Source organism: Phyllostomus discolor, chromosome 14 (assembly GCF_004126475.2).
Source record: "Phyllostomus discolor isolate MPI-MPIP mPhyDis1 chromosome 14, mPhyDis1.pri.v3, whole genome shotgun sequence".
NCBI classification, from domain to species: domain Eukaryota; kingdom Metazoa; phylum Chordata; class Mammalia; order Chiroptera; family Phyllostomidae; genus Phyllostomus; species Phyllostomus discolor.
Window position 1 is genome coordinate 44509731 of NC_040916.2, and position 18349 is coordinate 44528079.

The following is an 18349-nucleotide window of genomic DNA, read 5'->3' on the forward strand; positions in this document are numbered from 1 at the left end:
TTGTGAATTGAATAAACCAACTCCACTATTGGTGGGTATTTAGATTCTAAGTTTCTTTGACTCTTTTTTAAAGATTTTATTTATTTATTTTTAGAGAGGGAAGGGAGGGAGGAAGAGAGAGAGAGAGAAATATCAATGTGCGGTTGCTGGGGGTCATGGCCTGCAACCCAGGCATGTACCCTGGCTGGGAATCGAACCTGCGACACTTTGGTTTGCAGCCCGTGCTCAATCCACTGAGCTACGCCAGCCAGGGCTCTTTGACTCTTTACAGATCATTAATAACACCGAACAGTTTCCTTTTAGAATTAGGAAACATTTAGATTTAGTGGACTTCTAGATAATTGTATATAGCAATATTTAACCAATGTTCTGAGTGACAAATTACTTAAAGAACGTCTGAGTTGGTACCTTATGAATGTCAGGAGACAACTTTGAAATTTTTAGTTTAGATGTGGCTCTTTTGATGTACATGGAAGTCATTTTGTTTGTGACTCGTGTTCTAAAAGCAGTAGTTAAGGCAAAAGATTAGCCTTAAAACTGTTCACTAATTACAATATTTATGCATTTTTTATCAGCAACCTTGTACAGACATATACATGTATGTGTGTGATGTATACTGTAACTGGTATCATATAATTCCACGGAGTGGACCATTCAGAAATTAAGTCAGTTGAATGTTGTGATGCTTGGAACACAAGCAAGTTTAGGAAGATTCAGACTTGCTGGTTCTTCTGTTTCTCTTCATCTTTGTAAATATAATCTTACTATTTCTTCCAGGTCTTCACTAGTCAATATTTCTCTATGGCCTCCAATTTCTTTCTGAAATTTAATTGCCTTTGTCCCTGAACATTTAACTCTGTTGTTTTTGGTCTTAAACTCTTGCTCAGTACTTATGGATGAATTCTTGTAAGTTAAATGTAAATCTGATATGACTAAGATTAAGCTATAGCTCTTGAGATCTGTAATTTCTTTGTTGGGATATTCTTTGTAATTCGTTTTATAGAGCATGTGATATTTACATAAGACTTTTGGTTATTGGGGGTGACACATACAGTAGTTCCAGGGTTCTCAAAACCGTGACATCCATCACAGAGTTAGTACATTATTTCCCAGTCTCAACAAGAACACCTCATCAAGAGGGAGTTTCAGGCACATTTTAAGTTTGTTGATTAATCTTTTCTTAGATAAACTTAATTGTAAATCTGAGCCCTCAAACAAAATATTAAGGCATTCATTTAAAAAATAGTAAATAAAACAAGCACATTGATTTTATACAACACTGTTCAGTAGTTTAAGTTCATAAAAAGAGCAAGAAAGCTCTGTACTTTAGCTTTGAAAGGAGCCTTAGGAACTGCTTAAATATATTCAGCTTAAGTTCACCAAGGGTCTTAGCTCAGCACTACACATAGGTGACCTCACGTCCTGAGGTTATCTACACACTGTTAACTCTCACACAGTGTCCCAGGTTGGATGCTATGTGATTATCCTCACATTGTGATGGAGCAGTGTGGTACTCAGATTTTCTCTGTAGTTACAAAAGTGTTCTTTCTCACGCCTTGATATAGTAGATAATTATTCAGGTAATTATTTTTATTAACCTTCAACAAAGCAACTAAGTAATTTTAAGGAAGTTGGCAGATTTAATAAAGAGAAGATATGGATTCTTTGGGGAATGGTGTAATTTTTCTTCTCTAAATATTTTCATGACACTGCCATTATTTGTACTAAATAGCCTCACAAATATTTATTTAACTGGGATATTAAAGCCAGAGGATATGTTCTAGATAATGTATTATAAATCAGTTATTTTATATACTTTCTCTTTAATATAAAAATCATATAACATTGCATATAACTATTTTGGAAAATGTAGAAAATATCCAATTTTATTTATGGAAATACACATTTTCTTTCCTGTGTTTTTCACTAACTCTAATTCAAGCATCTTCCTGTTATTTATAGACAATTATCAACCACATAATATAGATGTACCTTTATTTACTATTTCCCTATTGTTATTCTTTAGGATATTCTAGTTTTTGTATAATTATAAATAACATTTTTGTCCATGGGGTCTTTTCTTCATTTTGTTTTTCCTTTCAACATCTTAATTTTACAAATGAAGTCAGATAGAAACTAATGAAAATTATTGTTCTTGAGGGTTACAGCTTAGGTCTTCTGACTGGCATGTTCTGCCCTTTCCATTGTACCATAATGCTTGTTCTCTATGATTGAAAGAACACTCAGGTTGAAATACTTTCTGTATTATATCAACCCATCTTTGGAACAGGCAGGACAGACATAAAATGTTAATAATAATTCAAGTTAAAAATTATTTAACCCTTCTGCCACCAGGTTAACAGTTTAGTTTTGAAGTTACTTAAGCTTAAATCAGTAGTGCTTCTCCTATTGTCAGTCTCTTTCCCCTTCTTCATAATGAGAAAAACAGGGTTAATTACTTACTTTCTAGACTATTGAGGAATTGCTGTTGTGAGAACACTGATTTTACATCTAGATTAACTTCTGCAGCAGCCCCTAGCATACCTAACTGTACCCCAGATAAAGTCTAGTCCCTTTCTATTCTGTATAACTACACAGAAACCAGCTGCTGTACTGGATTATTAACTAAACTGAATAGAAAACTACTCATTATTGTTCATTCTTTTTCCTCTTTTCATTGTATTTTTCTTCTCTTTTTTCCCCTAATTTGTCATTCAAAAATAGTTACAAAAACCTGCTGTGTTAGGCATGGTCCTAGGTGCTGAGAGTTCAACCGTAAACAAAACTGACAAAAATCCTTCCCCCCTCATATTCTCATGGGGGGCTTATATTCTCATGGGGGGAGACAGGCAAAAAATAATTAAATTCTATAGTATATTGGGAAATTACATATTATGTGGGGAAATAAAATAAGGAAGGATGATAAGAGTGTTGGTGGCTTGGTGTTATACTTTTCCTGGTCAAGGAAGTACAGGAAGTCACTGAGAAAGTGATATTTAGGCAGATATTTAAAGCTGATAAGAGAGTAAACCATGAGACTGTATGGGAAGAGAACGTTCCAAGCAGAAGCAGCAGGGGGTTTAAAGGACCTGGAGACAGGGAGTATACCAGGTGTGTGTGTTGTAGGTCTTGCAGCAGCAGGGTGGCCAGAATGACTGGAATGGAATAAATGGTAACCAGAACAGAGAATCGGAAAGATAACAGGGGCCAGATTGCTTAGGATTTACAGGCCATTACAAAGACTTTGATCTTTACTCTGAGTAAGGAGGGGAGCCATTATTGGAGGGATTTAAGCAATGGAGTAATATGATCATATTTTTATTTTAAAAGGATCACTCTTCTGAGTTGAGATAAGACTGAAGTGTGGGGCAAACAAAGGTAGAAACAGAGAAACCAGTTAGGAGGCTACTACAATACTTTTAGCAAAAGGTGATTATGACTCAGACCAGGAGGCAATGGTAAGTAGTAGTTGGAGTCTGTGTATTTTTTTATTTTTATGTGTACATTTTTAATCCTCACCTGAGGATATGTTTTTTTATTGATGAGAGAGATATCAGTTGTCCCCTGTCCACACCCCAACTGGGAATCATACCCGCAACCTTTTGGTGTATGGGATGATGCTCCATCCAGCTGAGCCACCCAAAGAGGGCTGGAGTCTGTGTGTCTAAAAAAATTTTATTACTTTTTTAGTAATTTCAGATTTAAAGTTTCAATATATTACGAAGACCTCCTGTGTCCCTTTCACCCAGATTCCCCAGTAATTAATGTCTTACTGTATTTGCTTTACCATATTGCCCTCTGCATATACACATACATACACCCACATGCATATACACGTACTATTTTCTGAACTATTTGAAAGAATGGTGCAGATAACAATGCCATATTTAATACTTCGCTGTCTATTTCCTACAGATTCTCCTTATATAATTGTATTAATAAGCTTGGGATGCCATAAAAAATACCGCAAGCTGTATGTTTGGGTCTTAAACAACAGAAATTTATTTTCTCACAGTTCTGGAGGATGGAAAGCTCAAGATCAAGGTCTGACAGAGTTCAGTTTCTGGTGAAAGTTCTCCTCCTCATTTGTACATGGCCTCTTCCTTACTGAGTCCTCACATGGTGAGATTGAAGGTGGGGAGATATCTTTTGTCTCTCCTCCTGAAGACAAAAACACTCTTATCTTCTTAGAAGGCCCTACTGTTATGACTTCATTAATTACCTCCTTATAGGCCCTATCTGCAAATATAGTCATATTGGGGGTTAAGACTTGAACGTATACATTTTGGGGAGATATAACTTAATACATTGCAACAATTGTAAGATCTGTACAACTGCCAAAATCAGGAAATGAACAGTGATGTAATACTACCGTAAAGTCCATAGACCGTGGTTGAATTTTGCCAGTTATCCTAATAATGATCTTCAGAGGTCCAGGGTCATATTAATTGTTATGTCTTTTTAGTTTTCTTCATCTAAAACAGTTTTTCAGTCTTTCCTTATCTTTCATGACCTTGACATTTTTTAAGAATATGGACCATTAATTTGTGCGATATCCATACATTTGTTTTTCTGAGGTTTCCTTATTAGATTCAGGTTATCTAGTTTTGGGCAAAAATACCACAGAAGTGATGTTGTGTCCTTAATCCATTGTATTTGGAGGAACATGATGTCAATCTGTCCCATTAAGAGTGACATTAGCCCTGGCTGGCGTAGCTCAGTGGATTGAGCGCGGGCTGTGAACCAAAGTGTCGCAGGTTCGATTCCCAGTCAGGCCACATACCTGGGTTGCAGGCCACGGCCCCCAGCAACTGCACATTGATGTTTCTCTCTCTCTCTTTCTCCCTCCCTTCCCTCTCTAAAAATAAATAAATAAAATCTTTTAAAAAATGTTTTTTAAAAAAGAGTGACATTAACTTTTATCAGTTGGTTAAAATGGTGTTTGCCAGGTTTCTCCACTATAAAGTGAGTATTTTGTGGGGAATTAGTTTGCAACTATATAAATATCCTGTTCCACATTAAGCCTTTTCTCACTAGCTTTAGCATCTGTTGATGATGGTTGCTTGAGTCGGTTTTTACTGCCATGGTTGCCACATGCTGATTTTTTTAATTACCTCATTCCTTATAGATTTATTAGTTGTCACTTGATTATAAGGCAGGACTTTCCTCCCTTATTTACTTATATCACTATATATTCATGGATTGCTATTTTATTCAGTGGGTTATAATTATTTATTATTTTTTGACACTTGTCCATTTCATAGGTTTGGCCACTAGGAACCTCTTGAAGATTGCCTGTGTCCTTTTGACATTATTATTTGAGCACTTTTTAACTTCATAGTACATGTTCCAAGTTCTTTACTTTTTCCCTGGCATGGAGTCAACCATTTCTCCAAGAAGCCCTGGTTTCTCTTAGAAACCAATATCTAGATATTAAGTAATGGGACATTATTACTTCATGGTCTTTCCATTTTGGAGGGAGGGACATCAGTGTGTAAGATACATATCAATCTGTTGCCTCGCCTCCAACTGGGGACCCGGGCATATGCCCTGACTGGGAACTGAACTGGCGACCTTTCTGTCCACAGGCCAGGGCTCAATCCACTGAGCTACACCAGCCAGGGCTACTTCTAGGCCTTTTCAATTGAGAGAGTTAGAAAATAGTCATATGTACACACAAATGCCCATAAGAACATACACATATTCAGTCACTGTGTTTTCTGTATAAAACTGTGAGTTCATACCAAGACTTCCAATTATAATCCAGCACCACAGGATTTATTCTAGCCTTGCTTTTTTCTATATTTGTAATTTCCTAAGTCTGTATATTTCAAAGGTAGTATTAGTAAGATTCTGTATTGTGAGTTTGGATATGGAGTGTGGAAGACAGAGGAGTCAAGAATGACTCAAAGTTTTGGGTTGAAAAAAAGCCATTTACTGAGATGGAAAAGACTGGAGGAGTAGACAGTTTGGAGGAAGACATAATGAGGTCACATGGTGAGTCTTAGCTGTGTATGAGGCATCCAAGAGAAGATGTTGAGTTGGCAATTTATTTGAGTCTGTAGTTCAAAGAAGAGTTCCAGGCTGAAATATAAATTACTTTAAGACAACCAGATTACATTTGTTTAATAACCTATTACTCTGGAAGATATGTGTTGTAGAAAGTTAGGAAACAGGCGAGCAAAAAGTAAAAAATAGGCATCAGTACTATTAAACCTTATTTCCATAGCCTTTCCCATCTCTTGTACAGATTGTTTCCTAACATGAGATCATTCTGTGATTGCCTCTTTTTCAGTTGATGATTTCATCTAATCCCAGACCACATTCATATTTCTTCAATTGATCCAAAAATGTAATTTACAGCTAGTTAGTCCAAACATATCCAGTTCTCAAAAAAATTACGTCAGATTGCCACATTCCTGGAGCCTCTTAATCTCTTCAGTATATTTTATGCCATTGAGTTGTTGATTAAGACTGGACCAACTGTCCTGCAGAGTATTTAAACTTCTGAATTTGTCTGGTTTCTTCCTTGCAGTGTTGTTAGTTCTTTTTATTATTTCTAACAGTAAAATCATTTGTTGCTTTTTCTAAAACACTCTTCTGTAGAAAAGCTTTTTATGGCTTCTCTTAGCCACAGAAAAAAGGCTAAAACTTTTTAGCTCGTTATTTAAGTCCCACCAGACTTTGTCATGTTTGCCTACTCTTCCAGCGTTCTTCCACCCAGACCTTCCTCCTCAGACAGGTAGTGAGTGATTAAGAATGTAGATTCTGGAGCCAAACTGTATTTAAATCCCAGCTTTACCACTCACTAGCTATGACTTTGGACAATTTGCTTTATTCTGTGTTTTAATGGAGATAACAGTACCAAAGGGTGTTGTAAAGACAATCAGTTAATATTTGTATCATCTGTAGAACAGTGCCTAACATACAGAAGGTGGTAGTAAGCACTTGTTATACAGGCCTACTCGGCACCTTTGCTCATGACTTGTTCTCACTGGAGTGCTCTTCCCCTTCTTTTCTGGATGTGAAAAATTTAACTTCATCAAACATTTAACTGGTATTGATTGAACACCCATGAGACACTGAATAAGACATTGGGGGCATGGCAAAAACAAGACAGAAAGACTTCTAGCTTTCAGGGAGTTTATACTCTAATGAAGGGTGCAGTCAAGAACACTGCAGTGAGATAAGTGTTGACAGGTTAAGTTTAGGGTTCATTAAAGATTTAGACTCGTGGAGGAAGCTTCAGGGGAGATGTGAGATACAAGCTGAGACCTGAAGAAAGAAAAGGAGTAACCTATTGAAATGGGTGACACTTCAAGGGAAGGGGGTGTGGTTTGGAGATGAGAACAGTGTTGTTCCCCAAACGAGTCTTAAGGGAGAGAGTGGCTGAAGTTGAGGCTGAACAAGTAAGCAAGAACTAGGGCATAGAGGATTTGGAAAACATTCAGGATGGTCCTTCTCAAATTCCATTTCCTGTAGGCATCTTCCCAGACTACCTCAGCCAACTTCTCTCATTCCTCCTGAATTTCTTAGTGCTCTGGCTAGAGTGGAGGTTTTGCATTGGGGAAAAGTAGCAATAAAATAATTGGGAGGTAATTTGTTTTGAGAAGTAGCAGTGAGATGGAGGGTCAGAATCTGACGTGAATAAAATTTAAAATTTTGGACATTTTTCTGTGGAAGAGTAGAAAACACTAAAGATTATTCAGAGTGGGTTATCATGGAAAAGGACAATTCTGAGAGACAGAGAGAGGGGGAGAGGTTTCTGGGAATCATAATTCATTAAAGATGGAACTTTGAGGGGGGAAGAGGGGAGGGTTGGGTGGAGGGGCTGGAACAGGAGTAAGGGGGAGAAAACTACTTGAACAATGACTGGGGGAAAAAAAAAAGATAGAACTTTGATTTTGAAGAGAAAGAGATGAGACTGGAACAGAAGGTAAAATCCAGATCATAAATGGAGTCTTAAGATGTCTGGGCATTTTCCAGTAAGCCATTGGAAATCATTTACAGATTTGATCATGAGAAATAACTGGACATTGTTTGCATATTAGAAGATGAATTTAGCAACACTGTAGGGAATAAATTTGAGGGGGCCAAATCTAGAGGCAAGATAAGCAGTTAGGAGGCTGTAGAAATGGAAATCCAGGTCAAGGGTAAAGAACCCTACAAAGAGCTTTAGTAGGAAGAGAAGGAGAAGAGGGATAAATTTGATGGACATTATTGGAGACAAAATTGGTTAGACTTGGAGATTTATCAAATGGGGGTGACCATCAGATAGGGAGAAGGAGGAGTCAAAAAAGATTGCTAAAATTCTGACTAAATACAAGAACAGTAACAGATGGAAGAGGGGAACCATTAGTAGTAAAATATTGAAAAATTAGCTGAAGGTGCCTCTGAGACTTAGCACTGACTGGTAAAGGAACTCCAGGCTTGATATATATGGATATGGGAGCTGTGGTTACATAGGTGGTTGTAGTTAAGGGCATGGAAGAGATGATTATGCTGATAGCATTCCATTTTCTGTGTGCTAAGCACTGTCCTTAATGCTTTTCATACATTATTTAATTCTTGTATTAACCAGTGGAATTGTCATTTTACAAAGAGAAAAAAAGTAACATATAAAAGAGTTAAGTTATGCATAAGACTCCAAAACTAGTAAGTGATAGAGCCAGGAATGGAACTATATGACTTAAAATGTGAAGTAAAACACCATGCTGTGGGTGAATAGAGAAGAGTGCTTAGGGGAGAATACCACAGAGTGTTGACATTTGAAGCAGGATAATTGCAGCAGAGCTGCCTGACTCTACATGCCCACATGTGTATATGTGGAGGAGCCAGAGAGAGAGGAGGAAAATCAGGAGAATGGTTATGACAGCAACCAAAGGAGGAATTACTGAAACAGATGATTCCGTATGCCAAAATCCACAAAGAAATGACATTTGAAAAAATTTCCATTGGGTTTTAGTAAGTTGGAATGTATTGGTAACTTGGGTGATTGCTGTTTGCATGGAGTGATGGTAATGTAAATGAGATAGCATAATTTATATAAAGCTTTTTAGCACAGAGAATTACTTTTTTTTTAAATAGGGAAGAAAGAGAGATTAATTTCTCCCATACCATCTTCTCTTAATCTTATTTTTTTCTAAAGATTTTATTTATTTATTTTTAGAGAGAGGGGAAGAGAAGGACAAAGAGAGGAAGAGAAAAATCACTGTGCGAGAGATACATCAATTGGTTGCCTCTCACATTCCCCCAACTGGGAACCTGGCCTGCAACCCAGGCATGTACCCTGTCTGGGAATTGAACCGGCGACCTTTTGGTTTGCAGGCCAGCACTCAGTCCACTGAACCACACCAGCCAGGGCAAGAATTACATTTTTTAAGTACAGAAAAAAAGTAACTTCTGTAATTATGGAGTTAATGAGAGTTAAACTAGAGACAATGAATACAGCAAACTCTTTCAGATTCCCGATTCTGAAAGACCTTAAGTGACTCACCTAAGTTGATCTGGATGGATTTAAATGTGGATACAGTTTTTAACAGAACATAATTCCCATCCGATTATTTATGTTCTGTCTGTGAAATAGCATAGAAGTTTATCAGTGAGAAGGAATGTGGTAATATAGGAGCTTGGTAAGAGTGGTAGAAATTTGAAATAGCTCTTACTGCAAATGGGAGAAGGTGCAGACTAGGAATATGTGAGGGTCTAGCCGTTTTAATCCTCCTGATAGAACTTTTCTTCAGAGGAACGCAAGATCAGAAATAAAGTTGTAGTAAAGGCATTCGGTTAGATTGATGCAGATTGATCTAGATTTAAGGTCATTGAGTATGTGTGCTAGAAAGGCTAATACATTTGAGGGGAAAAGGAAAATATGAACGTTTTGATGAAAAAACAACTTGAATAGTGGGTTAAAGACTCTGGAATTGATGGAGAAAAAAATTGAGTACTAGAAGGGGCTGCAGAGAAAATGAAGAACTGATATTTTGATGAAATTAAACAACAAATATAATGGAAGTGGAAAGGTTGTGGTCAGAAAAGGGGATTTTGAAAAGTATAAAGTGTTACAGGAGGTTATAGAATTTGAGATCAAGAAACTGGGAGACTGGAAAACGATGGATCATCCATCTATGTGGATATTAAAATTGTCTGGGATAACAACAAAACTTTGGGTGGTGTTGCTCAAGGTTCCAGATTGTAAATTGATTAGACCTTGCCATGGGCCTTTAAAAATGATCGATCTAGATGTGTTTATGGGATCAAATTACTTATTTCCCAAGACATTCATTAGTGATAGAAGTAGTCATAGAACTTCATCTCCAGTAGATGTATCTGAGTGGTATTTGGACTGGTGGATCTACAATAATAATGTAGAGAAAGTTAAGGAATTTGCCTGAGGTCACATTCTGACTGGATTCTAAAGCCCTGGTGTTTTTGCAATAAGTTGAGCTGCTGCAACTCAATTTTTTGTTTTCCCAAATGTTTGGGAGGACAGTTTTGTTTTTTCTTCAGTTTCTTCAGAATTAGTTTTTTTAGTGTCAAGCATCTATAAAGTAAAGTAAAAATTTATTCAAGGAGTACTCTGAACAAAAACATAACCTGAAGCAGTCAAGGTTTTTAGGTACTAGTTCAATAGGTCGATCATATTAGTTCATTTGTCTCTACATCCATTCATCCACCTAATAGTAGGTATGCAGTTTGAGAACATTTAGAATAAATTGAACTAACTATAAATTGACTCATTTGGTTTTATTTATTGTCTTTTGTCATCTCTAGCTGCCTATCCCCACCGTTTGAATCTCTTTTACCTTGCCAATGATGTCATACAGAACTGTAAAAGGAAAAACGCAATCATATTCCGTGAATCATTTGCTGATGTACTTCCTGAAGCAGCTGCTCTAGTGAAGTAAGTAAATTCTTACTGTTCTTTGGGATGTAAGCTTAGAAAAATTAGAATTTTATTTTCTATTTTTATTTTACCCATTAGTAAGAACTGTAATAGTTGTACATGCTTGAAGGTCCAAGTAAATTTTGCCCAGTTGTTCATGGTAACCTTCCTGCTAATACACACATTTTTTAAAATTCTTTGTTCCCTTTCTGAAAGCTTGTTATTTACTGCCTGCCTCTTCCTGCCTATTTTATCATATGTATCTCCTAGTCATACTCTCTGGCTGTACTTATTTCCAGCTGCTTCTTCTGTTTTTGTAATTTTTTTTACACATTTGCATACTTAAGAGTCTTTCTGAAATATTGTCCCCTCCACAAAATCTGTATATTATGGGAAAATGGAAATGTTTATTACCAACTGCATGTTGATTTATTCCATTCTTAGTAAAACTGTACCCAGAATTTTCCAAAGTGATAGAACACATAATCTGATTTTCTTTTTGCCCTGTTTTAGTTGTTTTCCTTGTGTTTCATTTATATTTCTGAGTTGTTTGGTACAGGAGAGACACACACATGGAGGATAAATAATTATATGGAACAATTAAATAGCTAAATATTTCCTCAAATTATATATTTATTAGCATAATATTATATTTGTATACATATATGAACATGCTATATCTTTGATCCAGTTGTTAGTAATAACCCCATCAGAACCGAACAATCCTTTTTCCTTCCTTTGGATTGTTAACTTGAGGTGTCTGCTTGGGTATTACAAAAGATCAGAATGTGGTCCTATTTTAATGTACTAAGTAATAAAGGTTTGTACACATGTATAAAATAATAATAACAGCACCTTACATTTATTGAACACTTGAAATTGACCAGATATTATGCTGTGTGTGCTTTCAGTCATTTAATCCTGTGAACAACTGTATAAAGTACTGATAGCTGCTACTCTTACTCCCATTTTAAGGAAGAGGAAACTGTGGTTTAGAGAGATTAAGTAGCTTGCCTAAGCCCTCGCAGCTTTTTGTGTGGGGGTATAGGATTCCCATCCAAGCCTCTCTAGACCCCAAAGCCCGTATTCTTTGCCACTTAACACTAGTCTGTGTTACCTCTTTATATATATATAAACCCTGTAATTTTGAGTAAGAAAAGCAATATGCTGGGTGATCTCCACTTAGAGTATCTTCTGTGACTATCACTGTAGTCTTTTTAAAACTTAACCTACTGTTTCCTAGACCTAGATTTCATGACCTAGTTCATGGGTGTCAACTTTTATTTTACCATGTAAAGATATTTTTTAAAAAACAACTACCTTGTATTACTATTACTGTTGCACAATAAAAGATGGGAAAGACATAATCTAAAAATAAAGTACAGTCTTTTTAATTAAAATTTAAGCTCTGAAAATGTTTTTAACTCAGGGTAAGGGTGTTTTCAGAAACCTGTAGTAAATATCAAACCTAATATGAAATGATAAACACATTCCAAGGCAGATGACTTCTATTATTACCATTCACCATTTTGTTGGTTAGTCCATTGATTTCTAAATAAATAAGAAGAATGTGTTTAGAAGAGACAGGATTGTCATTATTTACATACAATATAAATAACCTACATCAGGAGTGGGCAACTTTTTTTTTTAAAGGACCAGGTAGTATTTGAGGCTTTGCACGTTGTAAGATCTCTGTCCCAACTAGTCAACTTTGCCATTCTTGCATGAAGGCAGTGATAGACAATCACAGATAAATGGAGCTGGCTGTGTTCCAATAAAATTTTATTTACAGAAATGGGCAGCATGCCAGATTTGGCCCAAGGTTGATAGTTTGCCAATCCCTGGCCTAGGTAGAATCAGCTAATAAAAGAGTTCAGTTAAACGTCCAGATTCAAGTTCAACATAGAAGAGTATAGTATCTTTCCTATATATGCTAGCAGTAACCAATTTAAAAAAATGTAAGTTCCAGGCAGGTGACATAGATGAGTGAAGTGGGTTGAATTTGCAGAAAAAAAATATCAAAAAGGGGCAGCAGCTAGTCAGCTCTACCCTATCGCCATAAATATGAGCCCAGTGTTAACACACACTGCCAGACCTATCAAAGACTTTTTTCACTTTTTAAGCTAGGTTAAAAATCTAGATTTTTATATGAAGTCTCCCAGTTTTTAAATGTGCAAAGCTAAATTGCAATAAAAAATACTGTTAGCCAAACAATACACATCTGATGACTAAATTTGAGCCATAGACAACCCATTAGAGACCTCTGTAATGAGGCATTATTTTCTTTAATCCCTTTATGGAGTTACTTCATTTCACTTGATTAAAAGTTGCTATGGTGTAGACTCCCTGTCATATGTTAAGACAGATGGCCAAAAGGGACACTAGTTTTTTGTTGTTGTTGTTGTTGTTGTTGTTGTTGTTTAAGGCTATTTTTTTTCTTAGAATTTATTGGTTTATTTTTAGACAGTGGGAAAGGGAGGGGGAATGACAGGGAGAGAGACATCAGTGTGTGGCTGCCTCGCGTCCCAGGCCTCTGCTCTGACTCAGAATTGAAGGACTGGGAATCGAGCCATTACCCTTAGGTTTGCAGACCAGCACTCCACACAGCCACACCAGCCAGGGTAGAAACTAGTTCTTTCAGATGGGTTGGGAACTTTTCCTTTCCAAATAATTATCTAATTATTCCAGTTCCTTCCCTCACTGGTTTGAAATTCCGTGGGCTAAGAAGCTGGATATGCTAGTAGTTGTTGTAATGAACATATACATGTGAGAGGGAAGGGCATAAATGAAGATAAACCAACCTGATGATATTTATTTGCCATTTGTATCCTAGAGATTCTAGCTCAGGTACAAAAATGCTAACTCGTCTGCATATATATACATCATTATGAGAACAGAATAGTTGACATTTCTATTTGAAACACAGGGAAAATGTCTTTATGAATGTCAAGAGTTTGTTACCACTTGGAAAACTGTGGACTATTCTTCCACTTCAATAATTTTCTTTTATTTTTTCACCAATAGGTGTAATACACACACATGCCCATGTTATGTATAGATTGTAGAAGAATCTCTGTAACTGAAGGTTTGCTTGTATTATATTAGAATTGTGTGAGAGTGGGTGTAGCTTTGATGATAGAACTTTCCTAAGGCCTGTTGCTATCCCAGGTTTTCATAAAAGGCAGTCATTTTTGCTTTTAAATTCTCTTCTTTAATTGAACTGAAAAGTGAATTTATATTAGTTATCATCATCAGAGCTTAATGTTTTGGGTTGTTTTTTTTAACTCTGGTGGTATAGAGATGTATGTATGACCTTTGTTGGGATAAGATACCATGACAGATTTTGGGTAAACAGTGAGTTTGGTACTTTGAAATACACCCAACTTAAAGGGTTTCTTACGTAGTCGTTGATTAGTGAAGAATGTCTTGAAACCATTTGGAGTTTGAATTTTGGCAGTTTTCTCACCTTCTTACTAAACTGTCGGACCTGCCTTTCTGCTGTGTTTATACTTTTTCTCTGGGAGACTTAATCTACTCATGGATTTAACTGTTAATTCATGTCTTAATAACTACAGATACTACATGTGTAGCTCTAGATTTTGGACTGTCTTCAGTTACTTCTGGGATACTGCTTCATTGTTACATGATAATATTCAGCTCAAAATGTCTAAAGCAATAACATACGTTATGTTTGTATAAAGTCCTACTCCTATAATTTGTGTGAAAATATATTATAAATTGATATTATTATACAGTATTATTTGAAACTCATAGTAACCAACTTTGCAGATCAGCAGATTAGATTTTATTATTCCTTTTCACAAATGAGAACACTGACGCCCAGAACAGTTAAGGAATTGCTCAAAGTAAAATGACAATTTAGTAGAAGAGCTCAGACTGAAACAGATTTTTCTAACTCCTAGTCCTCTTTTATCTCTATTCTGCCACCTAGTCCCCCTAAACTTAACTTACAATTTTTATTTTATAGTGATTCCTTAGTAATTTTAAATTCTTAGCCCTTTATTTTAAAAAAAAAAAATTATTTTAAATATTTTTATTATATTTTTACAGAAGGGAAGGACGGGAGAAAGAAAGGGAGAGAAACATCAGTGCCTGTCGTGTGCCCCCTAATGGGGACCTGGCCTGCAACCCAGGCATGTGCCCTGACTGGGAATCAAACCAGCGACCCTGTGGTTCGCAGGCTGGTGCTTAGTACACTGAGCCACACCAGCCAGGGCTTAGCCCTTTATTTCTTAGTCATTTACCAGGGGCCTATTCTTCTTCCATTTCTTCCTCCTTCTCCCTCCACCTTTTAACTTTACATTATCTCTATTTAATATATTTGCATTATTATAACAGCCTTCTATCTAGTTTCTCAGTTAGTGATATACTTTTCATTCACTTTAGGCTATGTACACATTGATGTCCAGAGATACGATGGTTTAATAAGGCCATAGGCTCTGGAACCAAGGTACATGGGTTTGAATTCTGGTTTTGCCACCTCCCAGCTCTGTAACTTTAGGCAATTTAAATTAGCCTCAGTTTCCTTTTCTGTATAATATAGCCAGTAATAGTCCCTACCCCACAGAATGTGGGAACTGAGTTAATAGTACATTTAAAAAGCTCAGAACACTGACTAGCATATAATAAACATTTAATAAATTTAACTGCTTCGATGATGATCATGATGATGATTACTTCTACTACTATTAACAAATTAATGTTACCAAATCACTACCCTGATCATGCTGTAAAATATATTTTTTTTACTACTTTACAATTTAACAAATTTTTTCCAACCTTATTATTTCTTTGAGTCTCAAAATTATATAACTAGGGGCAAAAATTATTATCTTCATTTTACAGATGAGGATACTAATAATAAAATAACTGACATAAAACTACTTTAAGATATGTAATTAAACATTAAAAATTAAAAAAGAATGAGATCCTGTCACTCAGCCTCCCCTGAGTTGTTTGTTTGTTTGTTTGTTTTTAATCTTACAGTACCATTATCCAAGCTCCTTAGGAAGGTATTGAAAGCTCTCTACAATAAAATCTCAACCTTCTTTTCTGTCTTCGTCGACAGCTATCCCATGTACTAATAATGAACCATTGCTCTTGCCAGACACTCATACTGTATGTTTTAATATAAGTGCTTGTGAATTTTTCTTCATCTTCTTTCTTGGGAAGCAGTGGAGATTAGTAGTTAAGAATGTAAGCTTTGTAATTGGGTTGCCTGATCAGTTTCAAATCTTGTATCTACTACTTGTTAGACTAGTTATTTAATTTCTCTGAGCTCCAGTTTTTTGTGTTTTTTTTTTCACTTGTAATAATACAGCTTGTATCTTAGGGTTGCTGTAAGGATTAAACAAGCTGATATATGTGAAGCACTTAATAAAAGTGTCAAGAACATCAAAGAACTCTAAAAATTAATGAGCTAAGTATCTCATGAAGTTTAAAAAAGAGCAGAATAAGCCAAAAAAGGAAGTTTGTAATAAAAGCAGAAACTAATGAAACTTTTAAAAAGAAACATGCAAGGTGGTATTCAGGATAGTTATACTCGTAGAGAAAGAAGAATGATGATTCCCAAAGGCTGGGGAGGGGGAGGAATGGGGGAGATACTGTTTAATGGGTATAGAGTTTCAGTTTTGCAAGATGAAGAGTTCTGGAGTTGGATGGTGGGGGTGGTTGCACAACACTACGAATGTACTTACTGCCACTGAACTGTTCAGTTAAAAATGGTTAAGATGGTAAATGTTATGTTATGTATATTTTACCACAATAAGAAGAAAATAGGGGGTGGGGGGCACAATAACCACAAGGCCAAACATACAGTAGAAGGATTCAACAAAGGAAACTTTGATTCTTTGATAAAATAATAAAGTCAGTAAACTTTAGATAAGATTGATCAAGAAGAAAAGAGAGAAGGCATCAATAAACAGTATTAGGAATGTAAAAGGTGGATATGATAACAGTTATTGCAGATTCTAAGAAGAGGATAATATGAACAGGGTTATGCCAATAAATTTGAAAATTTCTACAAAATGGTTAAGTTCCTCAAAAAATACAAGCAGCTATAGTGGCTTGAGAAAAAAATAAGGAACTAATAATCCTATAACCATTGAATAAATTCTAATCAGCAGGCAGAAATCTTCCCATAAGAACATCCCCTTTTTTGTAATGGGTTTGCCACCAGAACACAGGTGTCATTACAATCACCACTGAAGTTAAGCCAGAATGGTAAAGGAAAAGACTTGTACAAACACTGTTCATCATTGTACACAAGTCCGCCACTTCTGGCCATCTGATCTACAAATATGATGGGATTGACCAAAGCCATTGAAAAATTTGACAAGGAGGGAGTTGAGATGACAAAGGGCTCCTTCAAGTGTCCCTGGATCTTGGAAAAGGTGAATGTAAGTGCCTGTTATCACTATTGATGTCGTCTTGGGGAAATTTGACCATTGGAGATGCCCGAAGACACAGAAACTTAATCAAAAAAGATAATCATAGACACATTTCAAGCTAACTGTGCTGTCTCAGTTGTTTCTGCTTGCATTGGTGAATTTGAAGAAGCTATCTCCAGACATGGGCAGACTCATGAGCATGCCCTCCTGGCTTACACACTGGGTGTGAAACAATTATTTATTGACATTAACAAAATGGCTTCAGTTGAGCCACCCTTCAGCAAGAAGAGATTCAAGGCAATTGTTAAGGAAGTCAGCACCTACATTAAGAAAATTGGCTACAAACCTGACACAGTAGCATTTGTGCCAGCTTCTGGTTGGAATGATCAAGTGTAAACCTGCCTTCATTCAAGAAATAGAAAGTCACCTGTGAATATGGCAGTGTCAGTGAAACCACGCTGCTTGATGCCCTTGATTGCGTTGTGTTACCAACTTGTCTAATTGACAAGCCTTTGTGTCTGCCACTCCAGGATGTCCATAGTACTGATACTGTTCCTCTTGGCTGAGCACAGACTGGTGTTTTCAAACCCAGCATGGGGGTCACTTTTGCTGTGGTCACTGTTAGAGCTAAAGTAATATCTGTTGAAATACGAATGAAGCTGAAGCTTTGAGTGAAGCTCTTCCTGGTGACAGTGTGGTTTTCAGTGGCAAGGATGTGTCTGTCAAAGACGTTTATCAACACTCAGGCGATTATTTTGAACCATCCAGGCCAAATCAGTGCTGGCTATGCACCTATGCTGGATTACACAGCTCACAGTGCTTGCAAGGTCACTGAGCAGGGAAAATTGATCACCATTCTGGTAAGAAGCTGGAAGATGGCCCTGAACTCTTGAAATAGTTAATGCTGTTTCCAGTAAACACCCTAACCCTAACCCTAACCTTATGAAAAAGAAAATGATCAAAACAATGAACCATAAAATGACAAACACCTATGAAAAACTGAACCTAAAGAAGAACAAGAACAAACTAAGCAAACAACTAGAACAGGAATAGA

At 36.4% G+C, this 18349-nt stretch overlaps 1 protein-coding gene across 6 annotated transcripts in view; it reads left to right on the forward strand.

The window, feature by feature from the left end:
• The window catches only part of RPRD2 (regulation of nuclear pre-mRNA domain containing 2), a 95284-nt gene that overhangs the window by 32880 nt on the left and 44055 nt on the right, over positions 1-18349 (forward strand). For all 6 annotated transcript variants that reach the window (XM_036015810.1, XM_028502630.2, XM_036015808.1 and 3 more), the window contains one exon: positions 10774-10903. In XM_036015810.1, the coding sequence (XP_035871703.1) occupies positions 10774-10903 (130 nt within the window). The remainder of the gene's footprint in view (positions 1-10773; positions 10904-18349) is intronic.